Below are 19,034 nucleotides of genomic sequence, written 5' to 3' on the forward strand. Positions count from 1 at the left end.
AAACATCCATCAGAGGAAAACAACTCATCCACATTAACTGACAGTTTCTGCAGATGTGTTTGAAGTGAATTCAGTGGTTCAGGTTTCTGGTTTCTATAATCGACAGTTAAGGGTAAAAGTAAAGATTTGCCACAGCTGCTGAGGTTGGACATCAATCCAGCTGTTATTCCATCACTGGCCTTGATGTGCAGGTGCTGATGTTTCTTTGAATCAAACCAGTTCTGTAAAATAACATCTTTTGAGCCATTTACCAAAATTATGATGCTCTGTCCTTCACAAGTACTTGTTATATGCTGATATTGTTCTTTGAGGAAGAGAACGTCCAAAGCCTGATCGGGCGATTGGTTGTCGATGGTTTTTAGTCCTTGGCCTGGTGTGATAATGTACCAGTCCTCTCCTCCTCTACCCTGGATGAAATCGTTTCCACTTCCTGGGACAACGACGTTGTCTTCTTTGTTCCCTCTGATGATATCATCGAACTTTGACCCACGGACCTCCGTCACACTGTCTAAAGCCTCGTCCTCCTGAAGGTCCACCACCAGAGCAGATGGGGAGCTGCTGTAGTCGATGATGCGACTTTTCAAGCACTTGGTGAACTGGTCTCTCCGCTTGCAGTCAGCCTTGTCATCTGAGACTGTGAAAGTGATCAGATCCTTTGTGACAACAAGCAAGTGTCTGTCTGCTGCTGATCTGAACCACCTCGCCAAAGTCACATGCATGGCTGTATGGTTATGAAAAGCATTCAGAACAACATTATCACGTTCTACTCGGACTTTAAAAGTGTGAAAATTTGCTTCTATCATGACCAGGTCTGTTTTAGCGTCTCTGGAGTAATTTTCAATCAACACTGAAGACTGTTTTTTGTCTTTCACCAGGTATATGTCTTCTCCTTCCCCACCAATCAAACGATCTCGACCCCCTCCTCCATCCATCACATTCTTCTGTCCATTCCCAATGAGCACGTCATCATATCGAGACCCAAAGATGTTTGTAACTGTACTTAAAAGTGGCTCTGATGCATTCACAGTTTCACCCTCTGTCTTAAACATCTTGTTAATCTCTCTGGCCACCAGCTGAACAGAAGACACCTCAGTGGAGGAAATGTCAAATAAGACTCCGTCGTCTGACATGATGTTCATGTGACGATACAGCTCGCCTAAAAACCAGCCCTCTAAGGTCACGGTGTGACTGCCCTCATACATGAACACCACATCATCTCCAGATTTAGACACAGAAATATCACTGTAATCCACACTGAAATGAAGAGTGTCTTGTGCTTTGGAAGGATCATAGTTGTTAATAATTGTTTTCCCGCCATTTTTAGGAATGATGAAAGTGTCTTTTCCACCAGAGCCTCTAACGTTACTTCTCTGAGGACCGAGGAAGAATATGTCATCACCTGGTTCACCGTTAAGTCTGTAATAGTAACTTAACATGAATTCAATCATTTGTTGGTCCTTTGCTGTCTGAATTGCAAAGAAACGATTCGACTCTCTATTTCCTGTGTATATCCCATATCTTGAATCTGATGCAGCTTTGTAACCAGAAACCACCGACACAGAGCCGGCTGGTATGAACATGAATACTTTCTTCTGTAGTGTCGTGTGCTCTAATTGATGTGACTCTCCCAGGCCAAGAATAATATCTTTGCTTCCATCCGTATCGATGTTCCAACACCTCTTCATAAAACTCTCATCACTAGATACAAAATACTGCATGCAGAGCTCAGACTGACCCTGGTCAGCGAGGCGGAAATCAATACCTCCTCCATTCCAAGCAGCGTCACCAGCACTAAAATCAATGGCATTCGTTCCATCCTTTTCCTTTGTAACTGTGTAATACTTGTGATAGTCTGATATCTGTGTGACCAATCTGTGTCCTTCCTCTATTTCATCGTACCGCCAATCATAAAAGAAACTTGCCACATGAATTGCAAAATGGTAAATGCCCTTTGCAAAGCCGAGAGGAACGGCCAGCAGTTTCTGCAGAATTCCAGCATCCTCCGGGAGGCTGTTGAGTTCATTCACTGTGCTCATAAAAACATCATCACTCACCATCCGGACTACTGATAGAGCCAGGTTTATAGGCATTATGATCGGTGCCAGTTCAGGCTGAGCAATTTCAGCAATATCTAAAGCAATCATACTGGCATCGAAGGCAGCGTCAACGTATCCCAATGGGCCACCTCTCTCCAAATCTTGTTCAAAATTGTATATCCCAAATCCAATTCCCACTATTGGTATGACTGCCATCGTGCCCTTCATTGCAGGGCTTTTCAGAATTGCTCCTGCAGCTCTGGCAATTCTGACCTCTGAGGACAGAGTTTGTTTGGCAATTACAGACGTCGTCATCGCTGTCACTCCATGAGCCGTTTGCAAAGTTCCCATCACACCGTCTTTGATGTCACCCTGTTCAAAGGCACGAACAGCTCCTTTCATCCCCAGCATGAGGCCCAGCGTCCCGACAGTAGTCCCCATGTGCTCTACGGACTTGCTGACTTGATGCTGAATCTCCAGGTCATGAACTGCTGTGTCAATGCCCTTCAGCATCTTTTCATTGTAGCGTTGACTCTCTGGAGGTAAGTCAACCCTAAACTCAACAGGTTCTGCATCAGGAGCTTCAGACACAAGGTTGCATATGAACTGTCCATTCTCCATTTTGGCACTATCCTCCTGTAGGTGCAACCCTGCCAGATTTTCACCATATTTTGCCTTCACCTGATTGTGGATTTGTTCAGCAGCTAATGATCTCAGCCTGGAGAAATACGATTCCAGTTTGAATGAATTCTCCACCTTTGAGGCATATCTTAGGTCCTGGGATGTGGTGTAGCCGTCATTGTAGCCTCCTAAGGTGCCAGATGTCGAAGGTCCACTGCTGTCTTGCAGTTTTGTTTTGAAAGTTTGGTAATCGTTGCTAATGGTTTCGTGTTCAACTGAATTACTCTCAGTTATCTTGTATCTTTCTGCAATCATCAATATTTGAGACAAAATATTTTGATTGTTAACTTTATTCCACAAATTGTACTGTTTGACCTCCTTTCGTATGACTCTCTCCAGCGCTAACATTAACTGCCCCTCAGTCTGAGGCTCACGATTTTGTAATTTGCTAGAACCTTCAGGTGTTGCTGTACCACTAAATCCACGCCTGCTCGGGTCAACCCAGGTAAGTCCTCTCGCCATTGAATGTTCTTTAAAAAAGAAATTCAGTCCATTCTCTCGAATATTGTTGTCTGAGCTTTCAAACATGTTCAGGGCCATAAGAACCAGAGGAAACGTCCGGAAGTTTCTGGCAGATTCAGATATAACCGATGCAGTGAAATATGTGGTGCTCCAGGCCTCGGTGGATAGCGGTAGGTTAGTTGTGTGCTCTCCAAGAAATATATCTTTCACATACTGAACGTAACGTTCTCTTGAGTTTATTATATTTACATCATCAATGTGTTTTTGCATGTGTGAGTATTCTTTTAGGCCAATCTGTTCATTAATACAGTCTTTAACTTCGTTAATTTTCTCCTCATTTCCTCTTTGATTGTTGTTGAGCTTTTTTCCAACTAAATACACATACAGATTTTCAGGATCTACAACACATATCCAGTCATTGACCATCAGGTACGTGGGCTCATTTTCTCCACTCTTTGCAAAGTGACGGATGACATTTCTGACATCTTTTCCTGATTTTATCTCATAGCACTTGGAAAGAACGTCCCTTTGTTGCTGCTCATCTGCTATCCACGTTATCTCCTGCGTAACAAAATTCTTATCACCTATTACATAATGCTCTTGTATTTGCTGCAAGTTTCCGATGTTCATCTTTTCTGGTGGCTGTCCTTTGTGAAATAACCCCCAGGACAGAGCTTCTAGTTCATCACAGGTCTGTCGGACCTGACTAAACTTATTTTGGTCTTTAAGCTGTAAATTCTTAAAAATATTCTTGTCAATAAATCTCTGTGGCTCGTCCGGCCAGCTGTCTCTGTAGGTCAGAAAACGTCTTCTTGGACGCCTGGGTATTAGAACGTTTCTTTCATTGGTAAAAACGACCTCTCCTTTACTGGCAGCCTCATTTCTAATGATCACTTCTCCATTCCTGTCAAGGGTTGCCACCACTTTCTTGCTGTCATCTTTATGGCGCCACTGCAGGCCTTCTTTAGAGATCTCTTGGGTGATTTTGTCTCCGGTGTGCCTGACCTGCAGCAGAGCGTTCCTGAGGTGCAGCTCCATCTCGATGCCGGCTGTCTCATGGAGCTTCTTCAGCAGAGTTTCAACAAACGTTTTATCTGATCCGACCTCGCAGGCCACCACACTTGTTGTTTTGATTTTGTCAGAAACTCGGTAGGTTTGCTGAATGATTTTGGCGACGTCGTCTGCACTGTACCCGGCCAGTCTCGTCTCTCCTGAGTTGTCTGTGGTACCGTGGCCTACCAGCACCAGTCTGCTGTCCTCTGACAGAGGAACGGAGGTGCCGTGAATCAGTTTTAGTTTTTGGTTTTTATCAAGAATGTAGACAGAGCTAACACCTGGATGCTTCTCATAAAGATAAGTAGCAGCTGTTTTAACAACGTGGTCGTCCTCCATAACGAGGATCTGCTGGTGGTCGTACTGGGTTGTATGATCAACTGGTCTCTGTGGAATTCGGTAGCCAGAAACGGAGTCAAGTCGGTATATGGCCTGGTAAACTTGTTGATTCTCCTGTTCTGTTTCTAAGACGGTGTTGATGCCACGGCCCGCAAAAGCCCGGATGAAGTTGTGTTGGAAGTCTGTGGTTGTGTTTCCATCAAGGGAGAAGACTGGTGCAGCTTCCAGTGCTGGTTTCATCACCAGCTCTGCAAGTGATGAGCCAGAAAGTCCAGACATAGTTTGTCCATCCTCTGAAACATTTCCAAATATTTTCACCACAGTGTAGCCGCCTGCTTCTGGTAGACACGACATGTTGGACAGGCATTCTTTGGTAACTATCACTGAGTAAAGAGGATCCATGCTGTACTCATGCTGGACTCTGACATCTGTCGACTTTTCTTCGTCAGTCATGACCAGAAGTTTTTGGCTGTAGCTGTGTGAGATCTCTGCAGCACTTAGCAGCCAATCTTGTATCTTCTGTTCATCAATGGCTCCCAAGAAACTCTCAAAATCCTAGAAAATAAAATATCAAAAGAAAGCTCATAATCAGTCTGAAACAGTTAACTGTGTTCCAGGTGTGTGTGTGTGTGTGTGTGTGTGTGTGTGTGCTTCTATGAAGTATGTGGTAAGTTAAATGTTAGTTAAATGAATTGAAGACGGTATCTTAAAAAAATAAACTCAACACCAACCTTTTGAATCTGACTTTTACTTATTTATTTGTCAATTTCTAGATGTGATGATTTTATTTATGATAGTGTTTCCTCAGAGCCTGTTGTTACTGACTGGTGTGTGTGTGTGTGTGTGTGTGTGTGTGTGTGTGTGTGTGTGGACCAACCTGTCCCATCTGAATGACACAGTCTGTAAAATTCTTCTCACACTTCTGCAAATCATCCTGCAATCTCATCGGGTTTTGGTCAATGTCCACCCTAAAAGAAGATGAACATGTTCGTATGAGAGACACAACAATTCCACAAGTTCAGTAAAACCAGAGAGAGACCCCATGAAAACTTCAGTTTTACCTTCCCAGAGGAAAAACTTTGTTTAAATGGAGTATTTTGTCATGCTGTGGGCCTAAAGGGGCAGCGGCACCGGGTCGATCCACAGTGACTCCTCATCATCATGAAGGGCTCGTGTTCCAGGTTTAAAAACAATAAGCCAGTCACTCAAACATTTCTTGATTTTCATTATCAAGGTACGAGTTTCCTTTGCCAGTCTACAAAATGCTTTTATGCTACACACAAAACAACACTTACACAAATGGATGAACAAATAACAAGTCAGAAAAAGAAACTCTTCCTGATGTTGGAGTGTTGAGGCTGAGTTGAGTCTCAGAAGCTGTGGTCTGCTGGTCCAGCAGACACAGAGCTGCTGTTCTGGATAGTCTGAATCACCTCCTGCTCCATCCAAAAAAAGAACTTTGGCTTCTGAAGTTTCCTGAAGAAACACAGTCGAATCTGAGCTTTCTGTAACAGGATGAAGTTTCTTTCATGTCTTCTTTATCCTTATGTTAAGTTCATTCTTTTCCAGAACAAATGACCAGCTCGGTCTCTGCCGCGATCAATACCTCCACTTCCTGTCACTTAATCTGAAGATGATTTTTTCAGCTGATTTGATGAAGGTAAGAAGGAAACCATCGAACATTTGACATTGTTGCATAAAAAATGATGATTAATCAATTTTTGCTTGACTGATTATTTCAGATTAATCACCTAATCGTTGCAGCGCTGATATCAAATCAACCACAACTTAAAAGAATGTTTGAAACCTACCTCAGAATAATAATAACAATAAGCTAATAAGCTGAAGATCAGTAGGCGACAGACGGTTACTGCGAGGAACATCTTCAGCGGTAATGAGGACAAAGTTGACTGATGCTACCCTCAGCAGTAAGTAAGTCCACACATGGAGGAAGCAGGAGAGGAAGGAGGAGTCAAACAAACAGTCGACTTTCAACCAGGAGACTCGGGTTCGTGTCCTGTGGCCAACCAACAGTGAGCGATCCTTTCCTAAACCTAAACAAGTAGCTTTGATGTTTCACCCAAACCAAACTGCGATCACTTAACGACATCAACCACGAGCTGGAAAGGCTTTCTGGATGAGAACGTGCTGCTCTGGGTGTCTAATATCACCACAGATGGGTTAAACTGGAGTTAGCTGAAAGCTCGGCGCTGAGAGGAGTGACGACACGTCGAGAACTTGGAACTGCACCAACAAGCTCATGAGAACAAAGAGCTAACACTTCCTTACCTGCTAATCTCTGCTGATCTCTCGACCCTGGCTCCATGGATGGATGTGGCCCTAAGATGGAATACAGGTCTTGTTACCTTTTCAAGTCAGGTAGTGACACTAGGGCCTGACCAACAAACCGGCCTGGCTGATAAGAAGACCATCTCAAGGCCAACATTAGCTGAGGGCATACATATCAAGAGACTGATGTACAGAAATATCAATGATGCGTTTAAGGTACTTCAGTGTTTTTGGTTGCTGTTACTTCAAATGCTGCTGTTGAAGAGAACAAGAGGCCGCCAGCTTGTCTAAAGCTAACTTTGGCTTTGGTTCTTTGTCAAGATGCAACTATGATTTGCATATATTTGCTAAAATATCTGCATATTACAGGAGCCCAGTAGCAGTTGAAGACCTTTATCCAAACGTTATTACCTCGGGATGGAAGCGTTCTTCAGCTTCTCATGAAACATGCGTTCAGGAAGTCCTCTGAGGCGGTGAAGAGCAGCGATGTCAGGCCTGAGCCGCTCCAACTCATCAGCTCTCACCTCTGTGACACAAATCTTATGTTTCATGATCCACAGCATCAGCTGTGGACGTTCTTCATGGTTTCCTTATTCAGATCTAAGTTTGACTTCAGGTCCTGTTTCAGAAAGTGCAAAGTGAACTTCAGGTTGTTAAACTGTAAAACTTTTCTTACTGAATTGTTGAGTGAGGCTGAAGAGGCTGAAGAGGAGCAGGAGCCTCGGTGTCCTCCAGCTCTTCATGCCACCTGCCATCATCCTGCAAAATATTCCAAACAGAGAAGAAAACAGAGCGTCTGAAGGCAAGAGCCGCTGAGCTTCTCCATTTCCACACTTCAGCCTTTATTCTTGCCAGTGCTGTTTAGAATGTGTTACTGGTGGCTTTCCACTGGCACTGGGGGGGTTAATGTCTACCGGGCCCCTGTAGACTTGAGAGGTGAACCCCACCCGCTGGTCCCAGTCGGCTGCATCGTGTTCCTGTGGCAGCTCGATTTATGAGGAGCTTTTCTTAAATACTTTATCAGTGTGTTTGTGTCAGCAGAAGTGTTGTTGGTGCAGCTGCTCTGTTCCAGACTGCGTCTAATCAATATCAGATGCTTCTGTGCAGATAAAGCTCATCACGCTATCAGAAACTCTGCTAGCTTGATTGTAGCTTGATGAGAAATCAGACGGCGTGTGGTGTAAATTAAACTACAGTTAGCTGAACTATGACTTTAAGTTTTAGCATCTCTTGGAGGTTTTGACTGTGAGAGACTTGAAATCAATCTGTTCGGTGACGGTTGGTCCTGATTCATCACACAAAAGCGAAAACACAACTGCTACATTAGCATTGTCATTCTGAGCATGCTAGCATGGCTGTAGACCAGAGTTTGTCAAAGTTTGCCTGCAGGTCAATGGCAGCCGTCAGAAACATTTTGTGTGGTGAACATGACATGAAATGAATGCATCATATTTGAATCTGTGGTCCATTTCAATACTTTCTCTTTCAACAGTCCACATTTAACATTCTGCAGGAACGACGACTAGAACGATTAATCAGTGCTAATGCTGTCAGCTATGCTACACACAAAACAACAATCATAGAGACGGATGAATGAAAAATAATGAGTCCAAAAAATAAACTGTTCTCGATGTTGAGGTGAGGAGGCCGAGGCTCAGCCGAGGACTGAAGCTGTGGGCTGCTGGTCCAGCAGATCTGTAATCTGTTTAACCTTTGGTACGCTGTGAGTCAGTCCAGATAAAACAAGCGAGCTGAATAACTTAAAGACAGGAATCAGCTGGCTCTGACGCTTTACATCCAAGTATTACTGAGCTTTCACCCGACTCTACAAAGTGGGTTTCTCACAGAAAGTTGGTTTGTCTTCCTTCTACAACTGCAGGATGGAGCGTTGGTGTGTCTCTCTTATCTTATCTGATGTGAACTGACTTCTTATTCATGTCAAACTTCGATGTGAAGCTGCTGTCTTGACTCACATTTCTGCGCTCTTCTTTTGTTGGGTCTTTCCTGTTTTCTTCTTCTGTGGTGCGGCTCCACCACTTCTTGTCTCTTTGACCGCGGCAGCCTGAACCAAATCAGCTGATCAGAAGAAGTCAGATCCATTCAGTCGTCAATCATCAGAAGCTCCTCAGTGTTCATGCATGTGTTATTACTCACAGTGATCAGACACAGATGGTCAGCTGCTGCCGGAGGCTCGCTGCTGAACTGGTTCGTTGGTGGAGGTGGATGAATGCTCTGAGGCGTCCTGTCTTCCATCAGGTCCTCAGTCAGGCGCTGGGGGGGGTGGAACTGCAGTGACCTTCAGACCGAGAGTCAACAACTAAACTCCACCTGCTGAACAGAGCTGAAGTGACAAACTGCCCAAACAAAGTGTGTGACGAGTTTTCAGATTTAAAGAACTGAAGGAACTGAAGTTTTTTTGAAGTTTTGAAGTTTCCAGCACAAACAAACTGAGAACACAACATCAACATCAACATCAACAACAACATAAACATCAACATCAACATCAACAACAACATAAACATCAACATCATCAACATCAACATAAACATCAACAACATAAACATCAACAACATCAACAACATCAACAACATAAACATCAACATCATCAACATCAACATAAACATCAACAACATAAACATCAACAACATCAACAACATCAACATCAACAACATAAACATCAACAACATCAACAACATCAACATCAACAACATAAACATCAACATCAACAACATAAACATCAACAACATAAACATCAACAACATAAACATCAACATCAACAACATAAACATCAACATCAACAACATCAACATCAGCATCAACATCAATATCAACAACATCAACAACATAAACATCAGCATCAACATCAACATCAACAACATCAACATCATTGAAATCAACAACATAAACATCAACATCAACAACATCAACATCAACAACATCAACAACATCAACATCAACAACATCAACAACATCAACATCAACAACATAAACATCATAAACATCAACAACATCAACATAAACATCAACAACATAAACATCAACAACATCAGCATCAACATCAACAACATAAACATCAACAACATAAAAATCGACAACATCAACAACATCAACAACATCAACATCATCAACAACATAAACATCAACAACATCAACATAAACATCAACAACATAAACATCAACATCATCAACATAAACATCAACAACATAAACATCAACATCAACAACATCAACATCAGCATCAACATCAACATCAATATCAACATCAACATCAACAACATCAACATCAACAACATCAACAACATAAACATCAACAACATCAACAACATAAACATCAACATCAACAACATCAACATCAACATCGGCATTAACATCAACATCAACATCAACATAAACAACAACATCAACATCAACAACATCAACATCTGGATCTCGTTATGTGATCAAAGCTCCGGAGCTGCTCTGAATGGACCTTGAAGTCTGTGTCGTAAACATGACAACATTGTGTTCAGGTAGACTTTAGAGGTGATGGATGTTACTTTATACTTTTACCTGATCACATGACACCTGACAGCTTGAGTTACTTCAGTCACATCAACACACACACACACATGCACACACACATGCACATACACATGCGCGCACACACGTACACACACACGACTGGTTAGCAGTCCGGTAAATATCAAAGTCCAGAGCCGCCTCTTCTGGTAAACATGCTGACGGAGACAGATGACTGGTGGTTCATCAGAGACCTGCAGCAGCCGCAGACGTCTGCTTTGTCTTCTTGGTCAGAACATTTTATTTATTGATCGCTGTTCAAATGTAAGTTTCAACAAATAACCAAACATGCTTCTAAAATACTCAACCCACTCCAGCTTTAACCGGGACGGATGTGGACAGGAATAGATCTACGAAATGTGGAGACGGCTTCCTGGATTCAATCCAGAGTCCTGAATGGACAATCAGACCTTCTGTCCCAGAGTGACGGAGGGTGGCGGTGTTGCTGGTCGGAGGCATGGAGTGAGACAAGCCGGCCACCTGGTGCACTGACGATGGATGAAGGTTTGCATCCATCCATCCATCCGTCAATCCATCTGTCAATCCATCCATCCATTCATCTGTCCATCCATCCATCTGTCCATTCATCCATTCATCCATCTGTCAATCCATCCATCCATTCATCCATTCATCCATCTGTCCATCCATCCGTCCATTCATCCATTCATCCATCTGTCCATCCATCTGTCCATTCATCCATTCATCCATCTGTCCATTCATCCATTCATCCATCTGTCCATTCATCCATCTGTCCATTCATCCATTCATCCATTCATCCATCTGTCAATCCATCCATCCCTTCATCTGTCCATCCATCCATCTGTCCATTCATCCATTCATCCATCTGTCCATCCATCTAAACTATAAAAGAAAACAAGAGTGACTTTGAGGATAAACAGTAAATATAAACAACAAATTCTCAACTAACAACACAAACAAATAAGACATCAGATCCAGAGCAGGACTCTGGATCCGACTCTGGATCTGACTCTGGATCTGACTCTTCAGATGTTCCTTCTTCTGTTGTGATTGATGCTGTTCAGTCACCTGTTGTGTCTCACCTGAGGACTGACCGACCAATCATCTGTGAGCTGCTGCTGTGGAGTCTTCCTCACTCTTCTTCTGCGATAATGTGTGAGACGCAAATGACGATCAGCTCAAATCTGCTGGTTTTGTACTGAACAGCTCAGGTCATGTGATGCCGAGTCACAGAATATGGAGATACGTGGTTTTCACTGACCAGCGACTGTGAGTGAACATTAGAAACAGACAGAATCCATTCAAACTGAATTTATTTCCTCCAGCTGATTCTCAGCACAAACGTTTCGTCACATTTCACTGAACATTTGTTTCTCTCTAACTTTCCAAACAGTTTCAACCAAATCACATTTTTCTTCCACAAACTTCACGGCGACGTGTCACTTCCTGTCCAGGATGTTTTCAGGACACGATGGGACCAGTACAACAGTGCCACTGGTCTTTCTGGTCTGCGAGTGTTAAACTGTGAGAAACAAACAGCGACGAAGAAGCTTCCAGTGAAACCATCACAAACTATAAAACAGTTCACGTCGACCTGCAGAGGTCAAAGGTCGATGGTTCACATTCCTGGACAAAGTGCAGCACGGAGGGAGGACAGAGGGAGGACAGAGGGAGGGCTGAGGGAGGACAGAGGGAGGACAGAGGGAGGACGGAGGGAGGGCTGAGGGAGGACGGAGGGAGGACAGAGGGAGGACAGAGGGAGGACGGAGGGAGGGCTGAGGGAGGACGGAGGGAGGACAGAGGGAGGGCTGAGGGAGGACAGAGGGAGGACAGAGGAGGACAGAGGGAGGACGGAGGGAGGGCTGAGGGAGGACGGAGGGAGGACAGAGGGAGGACAGAGGGAGGATGGAGGGAGGGCTGAGGGAGGACAGAGGGAGGACAGAGGGAGGACGGAGGGAGGACAGAGGGAGGACAGAGGAGGACAGAGGGAGGGCTGAGGGAGGACAGAGGGAGGACAGAGGGAGGGCTGAGGGAGGACAGAAGGAGGACAGAGGAGGACAGAGGGAGGATGGAGGGAGGACAGAGGAGGACAGAGGGAGGACGGAGGGAGGACAGAGGGAGGACAGAGGGAGGGCTGAGGGAGGACGGAGGGAGGACAGAGGGAGGACAGAGGAAGGATGGAGGGAGGGCTGAGGGAGGACAGAGGAGGACAGAGGGAGGACGGAGGGAGGACAGAGGGAGGATGGAGGGAGGACAGAGGAGGACAGAGGGAGGACGGAGGGAGGACAGAGGAGGACAGAGGGAGGGCTGAGGGAGGACGGAGGGAGGACGGAGGGAGGACAGAGGGAGGGCTGAGGGAGGACAGAGGGAGGACAGAGGAGGACAGAGGGAGGATGGAGGGAGGACAGAGGAGGACAGAGGGAGGGCTGAGGGAGGACGGAGGGAGGACAGAGGGAGGACAGAGGAGGACAGAGGGAGGGCTGAGGGAGGACAGAGGGAGGACAGAGGAGGACAGAGGGAGGATGGAGGGAGGACAGAGGGAGGACGGAGGGAGGACAGAGGGAGGGCTGAGGGAGGACGGAGGGAGGACAGAGGGAGGACAGAGGAAGGATGGAGGGAGGGCTGAGGGAGGACAGAGGAGGACAGAGGGAGGACGGAGGGAGGACAGAGGGAGGATGGAGGGAGGACAGAGGAGGACAGAGGGAGGACGGAGGGAGGACAGAGGAGGACAGAGGGAGGGCTGAGGGAGGACGGAGGGAGGACGGAGGGAGGACAGAGGGAGGGCTGAGGGAGGACAGAGGGAGGACAGAGGAGGACAGAGGGAGGATGGAGGGAGGACAGAGGAGGACAGAGGGAGGACGGAGGGAGGACAGAGGGAGGGCTGAGGGAGGACGGAGGGAGGACAGAGGGAGGACAGAGGAGGACAGAGGGAGGATGGAGGGAGGACAGAGGAGGACAGAGGGAGGACGGAGGGAGGACAGAGGGAGGGCTGAGGGAGGACAGAGGGAGGACGGAGGGAGGACAGAGGGAGGATGGAGGGAGGACAGAGGAGGACAGAGGGAGGATGGAGGGAGGATGGAGGGAGGACAGAGGGAGGGCTGAGGGAGGACAGAGGAGGACAGAGGAGGACAGAGGGAGGGCTGAGGGAGGACAGAGGGAGGACGGAGGGAGGACAGAGGGAGGGCTGAGGGAGGACGGAGGGAGGACAGAGGGAGGATGGAGGGAGGACAGAGGAGGACAGAGGGAGGACGGAGGGAGGACAGAGGGAGGGCTGAGGGAGGACAGAGGAGGACAGAGGGAGGACAGAGGGAGGGCTGAGGGAGGACGGAGGAGGACAGAGGAGGACAGAGGGAGGATGGAGGGAGGACGGAGGAGGACAGAGGGAGGACGGAGGAGGACGGAGGAGGACAGAGGGAGGATGGAGGGAGGACAGAGGAGGACAGAGGGAGGACAGAGGAGGACAGAGGGAGACTTCTTCTTCTACAGTTTCAGTGTTAAGGAGACACAGAGTCCAATAAAAACGAAACCTAACTGAATGCAGCTGGAGCTCTATAACAAAGTGACCTCAGATCAGTTCACACGTGATTATAGATTTAATACAAACAGCAGTGAGACGACATCATCATCATCATCATCATCATCATGTGAACAACAGCAGGAAAATCTCTTCAAACAGGAAGTTCAATCAGTGCTTTACACCCAAAACAAAGAAATGACTAACAAAAGAAAACTCCATGACATCACGATGACATCACACTATGACATCATCTATGACTCAGGGCGAGCTGCACGAACACGGGTCGACTTTAAAGAACAGATTCACTGACGTTAAACTTTACGTTTCACGAAACTTCGACTCAGATCAGCATAATTTCAGCCTTTGTGACGTGAATCCGACTCAAAGGCTCCAACGCGTCGATCGCGCGCAGACAAACCGAGCTGCGGTCCCTGCTGCCCCTCACGGCTCTGTTAGCTGCGAGTCTGTGGTGAGTCAGTGAACCGTCTGTTCTGTCATAACTGAGATAATGAAGGCTTTGAACCCTGACCTCTACGACGGGGCCTCGGGATGACGGAGTAATGCAGGTGTTGCCTTCAGGGACCTATACGTCACTCTAGAGTGTGCTTCAGTGGCGCTGAACAAACGAACAACCCCGACTTAGAAATCCAGCTGTTAGTTCCACACAGGTGAGGCGTTAGCTTGTTAGCATTAGCATCTGTTTGTTATCAGCTTTAAAATTTTACAGTAGAAGTTAAAATGCGTCCTGAATCACTCCCTGCGTCTCTTACGTCCACGTCGTGTCGTCACCGACGGCTGCAGAGTCGCAGGACATCCACAGACACTGGTGCACGTGCTGCAGAGGACAGTAAGTCTGCGTCCCTGAGACACCCTGCAGCCTCACGGGGACCACAGACGCTCTGCGCTCCAGCTCCAGTGAATGATTCCCGTCATTAACCTCACATGTTCGGACCAAACCTCCTCTGGACGGCTCATCTGTTACTGCACAGCGTGTACTCACAGTACTACCTCACGTTTTTGTACCATAGCTTACTGCACGTGTTGTACACACTTGGATAAATATGTACACATTTATGTACATACTGTTAGTACTTCATTTCTTCCTTTAGGACTACTTTTCTGTACTATTCTGTAGTTTAATTCTATGTACTGTAAATATTTGAATATGTGTTCATGCGTGTGGCTTCAGCTGCTCCTCATCCTCATCTGTTTTACATGAAGAGACAAAGCTGAACCTCAAAACTTGTTTCCATGAACTTTGTGTCCGACTGTGTTTAAAATGTGACGACGAGCGATAAGAAACTGTCGATAAACACATCGATCACACACGTGACTGCGCGTGGCGACAGACAGAGACATGTTGGGTAAACAAACGCTGACTCTTCCTCTAAGTTTCACGTCTGTGCAGCTCATCAGCTGATTGTGTACGAAAGAAAACTGAAATCCAGGACGAGCTGATGCGGCTCAGGTGTGCGGCGCCTCCCGGCAGGTGCAGCTCCCCTTTAACTGTCAACGTGAAGAGAAACGAGCCGAACGTCACTGAGGACAAAGACATGAAGCTGACGTCAGCGTTACAGTGAAATCTGAAATCTGACTGCAGATCAGTGAGCCGGTGCGATCACCAGCAGCTGAAATCGATATTTGTTCTGGAGCATTGATCGACTCCGTGAAGCTTCAGCTGTTTCTGTCAGTTTCAGCTAAAACTGGAAATGACTGTGAGTCTGTGGACAATCAGCCTGCAGACAAGTGATGAAGACCACGACGATGAAGAGGCTCCAACAAAGTGAAGGCGCGGAAAAACTCACTAAATCCACCTGAGCTCTGAAGAATCTGATCTGAGAGCAGCAGAAGTGTTTGAACCTGCTCATTCAGTCTCTGAGAAAAACCTTCACTTCAAAATAAAAGTCCTCAGTAGCTACTGGAAGTTGCTGCTTTTAATGTGAAGTCCACAGGAAGTGCTGCTGTAAATACCACAGTTATTATCATTATTGTTATTGTTATTACGTGATGAGTAGAGTCTGATTGAGAAGAAAAACAGATGAATCAATTAATGAAAAGTAAAACTTGATTCACTTGATTCATGTTTAAAAATAAGATCATTGATTATTGACTGGACAGGAAACGGACAAAACAGTTCATCCTTAAAGTCACTGTTGAAGCAAAAATGCCCCAAAACCTTGAGTCCAGTTTCAAGTTGATTGTGAATATTTAACATTTTCTTCTGGTTTTATTTTTGCATATTTTACAGACTAACTGGTGGCTTAAAAAAAAGACGTGCGGAGGAGAGCTGAGGCGGTCATGTGACCTCTGATCTCTGAAGTTACAGATGGGAAACTATAGTTAGCCTTATCTGATACATTAGCATCAGCAGCACACTTAGCATTAGCAGTAATTGAGGTACGAGAAGGAAAAGTAAAGTTAGCCCTACAGGCTTAGCATTAGCATTAGCATTAGCATTAGCATGAGCTGCGTTGGTCTTTCTGCGGTAAAAGCAGCTTTTATCCGGGACGTTTCTTTCAGTGACTCCTGAAACTAAACTGTCGGTCGGTTAAAAACGCTTTCTCGTCATCCACGATGACGATGAACCTTTGACGGCGACGTGTGGACGAGTCAACACGAACCGCGAGTAGCTTCACGTCTCTGCAGGCTGACTGTCAGCCGTGTGACGTCAGTGTGATCCGAGGTTCACGTTCTCACGCGACGCGTTCTTTTAAATGACCGTGAGGTTCTTGAAGGCGGGTCCTTGTTCTCAGTGAGGCTCTCAGCTCAGGTGTGCAGTGTTTTTCATACACGTGTGTTTTCTACAGAACAGCCATGTTGGTATTGACAGGTTAAACTTTAAAGACGGCAGCTACGTTGCCTCTGCAGTGTGAAAACCTCGTAACTCCAGCGGGCCTGCGTGGGCAGGCCTGTGAGGAGTTAAGAGGTTTTCACAGGACATCAGTGTCTGTCGTCGGCAGGTTGGACACAGCGTTGTGGAGGCAGACAGACACTGACATCATCGGCAGAGACACAGCGGGGTGGAGCAGTGACTACATGTCCCATCATGCCCTGGGACTGTCAGCGGTCAGTGGGCGGAGCCTCTGGTTCGGGAACCTTTTCCTAACACTGAAGTCTGTTCAAAGATTTTCCTCAGTGTGGTTACGTCATCAATAAGTTTGATCTGTTCCAGAAATTCAGTGTCATGTTCCTGAAGGTCATCTCAACAAGTTTTCAGTTTTTAAGACACAAACTGTGAACTTTGAGTTTAGAAACAGCTTTTAAGGCTCAAACTCTGCGTAAAAAGATCAAAACATAAACTTTTCTTTTTCAGAAGCTTCAAACCTAAAAATGCTGCTGGAATGATTAAGTGGAAACCCTTTAAATGTTTGTTTCACTGTACTTTTAGAAGCAGTGAAATACTTCATAAATACTCATAATACTCACTAATACTGATCCTTGGAACACATCAAAGGCTGTATAACAATGATGAAAACTTCTCTTATCAAACCTCTCCGACAGAAATCTCTTCTGGAGCTTTCAGCTGCATCTCATGGGCTCGATCAGCGCAGAGGTCACGAGGGCGCACGGAAACATTTAGAGAGAAACACTAAATAAATAAATTAAAAAATCCTCGTATCTGTTGACACTCAACATTTTCTATATATTGTAACGTTCCCTCAGTTTGATGGAATGACTACATTACCCATGAGCCTCAGCGCTGAACAGCCACAGCAGGTCCTGGTTCAGTCTGGTTCAATGATCCAGGAGTCGTCTGCGGTTCTGTGTTAAAGAAACTTCCTGCCCCAGAGGCTCCGCCCACCTACCACACTCTGATCAGGGATCGGGTCGGATCGATCGATCGACAGGTTCCCAATCGATCAACACGTCCCCGATCGATCGACGGGCCCCCGGTGAACGGACAGGGACCCAGTTGATCAACGGGGGACCTACTGATCGACAGGTCCTCAATCGATCGAGCGGCCGCTGATCGATCGACCGGTTTTGTGTGTGTGTTTCCATTCTAAGATTTCAGGAGCTCAAAACTGATCGTGGGGATTGATGAGTCAGTGCGATCAATCAGTGTGACAGACAGGAAACAGAATCAACTGTACAACAACGTCAAAGACATCAACCAAAGTAAAAGCAAGTTGAAAGAGTTCTTTCAAAATAAAAGACCCTCTGGTTGGAAACGGCTACAAGCAGAGCAAGGCGATTAAGTGTGTGTGTGTGTGTGTGTGCGTGTGTGTGTGTGTATGTGAGATCTGTGATGACAGATGGTGTGCGTGTGTTTGTATGTGTGTGTGTGTGTTGGCACAGTGTGATGCCATCATGTTCTCCTTCCTGTCTCAGAGGGTGCACAGTCTGTGTGTGTGTGTGTGTGTCTGTGTAATGTGTGTGTGTGTGTGTGACCAGGTATTTATCACATTGTGGGGACTCACCTGCCTTATGGGGACAAAATGCAGGTCCCCTTAATGTGAATCATTAAATTTTAGGGTGCAGGCTAGGGTTACAGGGTAGGTTAGGTTAGGTTAGGTTAGGTTAGGTTAGGTTAGGTTAGGTTAGGGTAGGTTAGGTTAGGGTAGGGTAGGTTAGGTTAGGGTAGGTTAGGTTAGGGTAGGTAAGGTACAGGGTTAGGAACAGGCAGGTAGTGGTTAGGTTAGAGTAAGGCTCCAGGAAATGAATGTAAGTCTATGTAATGTCCCCACAAGTGATAAAAACACAGCATGTGTTGGGTGTGTGTGTGTGTGTGTGTGTGTGTGTGTGTGTGTGTGTGTGTGTGTGTGTATGTGTGTGTGTGTGTGTGTGTGTGTGTTTAATGTGTTTGTGTCCAGAGGGTGTGTGTGTGTGTGTGTGTGTGTGTGTGTGTGTGTGTGTGTGTGTTTAATGTGTTTGTGTCCAGAGGGTGTGTGTGTGTGTGTGTGTGTGTGTGTGTGTGTGTGGCTCAGCAGCAGCAGTGAAGCTCTCTCTCTCTCTCTCTCTCTCTCAGACCACGGTGCTGACGGAGGGATCTGATAGGTTGAGCTGGCCGGTGATGTCAGTCGGGTACGGCTACAGAGAGGGACAAAAAGAGAGAGATAGACAGACAGACAGAGAGAGACAGACAGGGACAGACAGGGACAGACAGCAAAGGAAACATT

General features: G+C 46.0%; 3 protein-coding genes across 7 annotated transcripts in view; all 3 read right to left on the reverse strand.

The window, feature by feature from the left end:
• Window positions 1-8,850, reverse strand: part of LOC143321208 (uncharacterized) — an 11,908-nt gene extending 3,058 nt beyond the window's left edge. The window contains exons 1-5 of one of the 2 annotated variants that reach the window (XM_076731413.1): window positions 8,834-8,850; window positions 7,272-7,619; window positions 6,861-6,911; window positions 5,449-5,539; window positions 1-5,126 (exon numbers count right to left, since the gene is read on the reverse strand). The exon at window positions 1-5,126 is cut by the window's left edge and continues 3,058 nt beyond it. In XM_076731413.1, coding sequence (XP_076587528.1) covers window positions 1-5,126; window positions 5,449-5,539; window positions 6,861-6,911; window positions 7,272-7,423 — 5,420 coding nt within the window. In that variant the 5' untranslated portion in view covers window positions 7,424-7,619; window positions 8,834-8,850. Of the gene's footprint in view, window positions 5,127-5,448; window positions 5,540-6,860; window positions 6,912-7,271; window positions 7,620-8,833 lie in introns of those variants that run through there. The other variant, XM_076731414.1, reaches the window with a different exon arrangement.
• A 2,487-nt stretch (window positions 8,851-11,337) lies between these two features.
• On the reverse strand, window positions 11,338-17,603 carry LOC143320718 (uncharacterized). The gene is made up of 5 exons (XM_076730580.1): window positions 17,600-17,603; window positions 16,770-16,823; window positions 13,839-13,961; window positions 12,814-13,711; window positions 11,338-11,341 (listed from the first exon to the last, which is right to left on the reverse strand). Exons 1-5 carry the CDS (start codon window positions 17,601-17,603, stop codon window positions 11,338-11,340), a joined length of 1,083 nt encoding a protein of 360 aa, XP_076586695.1.
• Window positions 11,694-19,034, reverse strand: part of grin1b (glutamate receptor, ionotropic, N-methyl D-aspartate 1b) — a 63,204-nt gene continuing 55,863 nt past the window's right edge. For 3 of the 4 annotated variants that reach the window (XM_076730591.1, XM_076730592.1, XM_076730590.1), the window contains one exon: window positions 13,968-18,945. In XM_076730591.1, coding sequence (XP_076586706.1) covers window positions 18,880-18,945 — 66 coding nt within the window. In that variant the 3' untranslated portion in view covers window positions 13,968-18,879. Of the gene's footprint in view, window positions 12,424-13,869; window positions 18,946-19,034 lie in introns of those variants that run through there. The other variant, XM_076730589.1, reaches the window with a different exon arrangement.

Source organism: Chaetodon auriga, chromosome 5 (genome assembly GCF_051107435.1).
Source record: "Chaetodon auriga isolate fChaAug3 chromosome 5, fChaAug3.hap1, whole genome shotgun sequence".
In the NCBI taxonomy this organism is placed as follows: Eukaryota; Metazoa; Chordata; class Actinopteri; order Chaetodontiformes; family Chaetodontidae; genus Chaetodon; species Chaetodon auriga.

Coding starts and splice junctions, on each gene's coding strand:
- LOC143320718 (XM_076730580.1), bottom strand. Junction 13,962..16,769: donor TTTCACACTGCAGAGGCAAC/GTAGCTGCCGTC, acceptor AACTGATCTGAG/GTCACTTTGTTATAGAGCTC. Junction 13,712..13,838: donor TCCTCCTCTGTCCTCCCTCT/GTCCTCCTCTGT, acceptor GTCCTCCCTCAG/CCCTCCCTCTGTCCTCCCTC.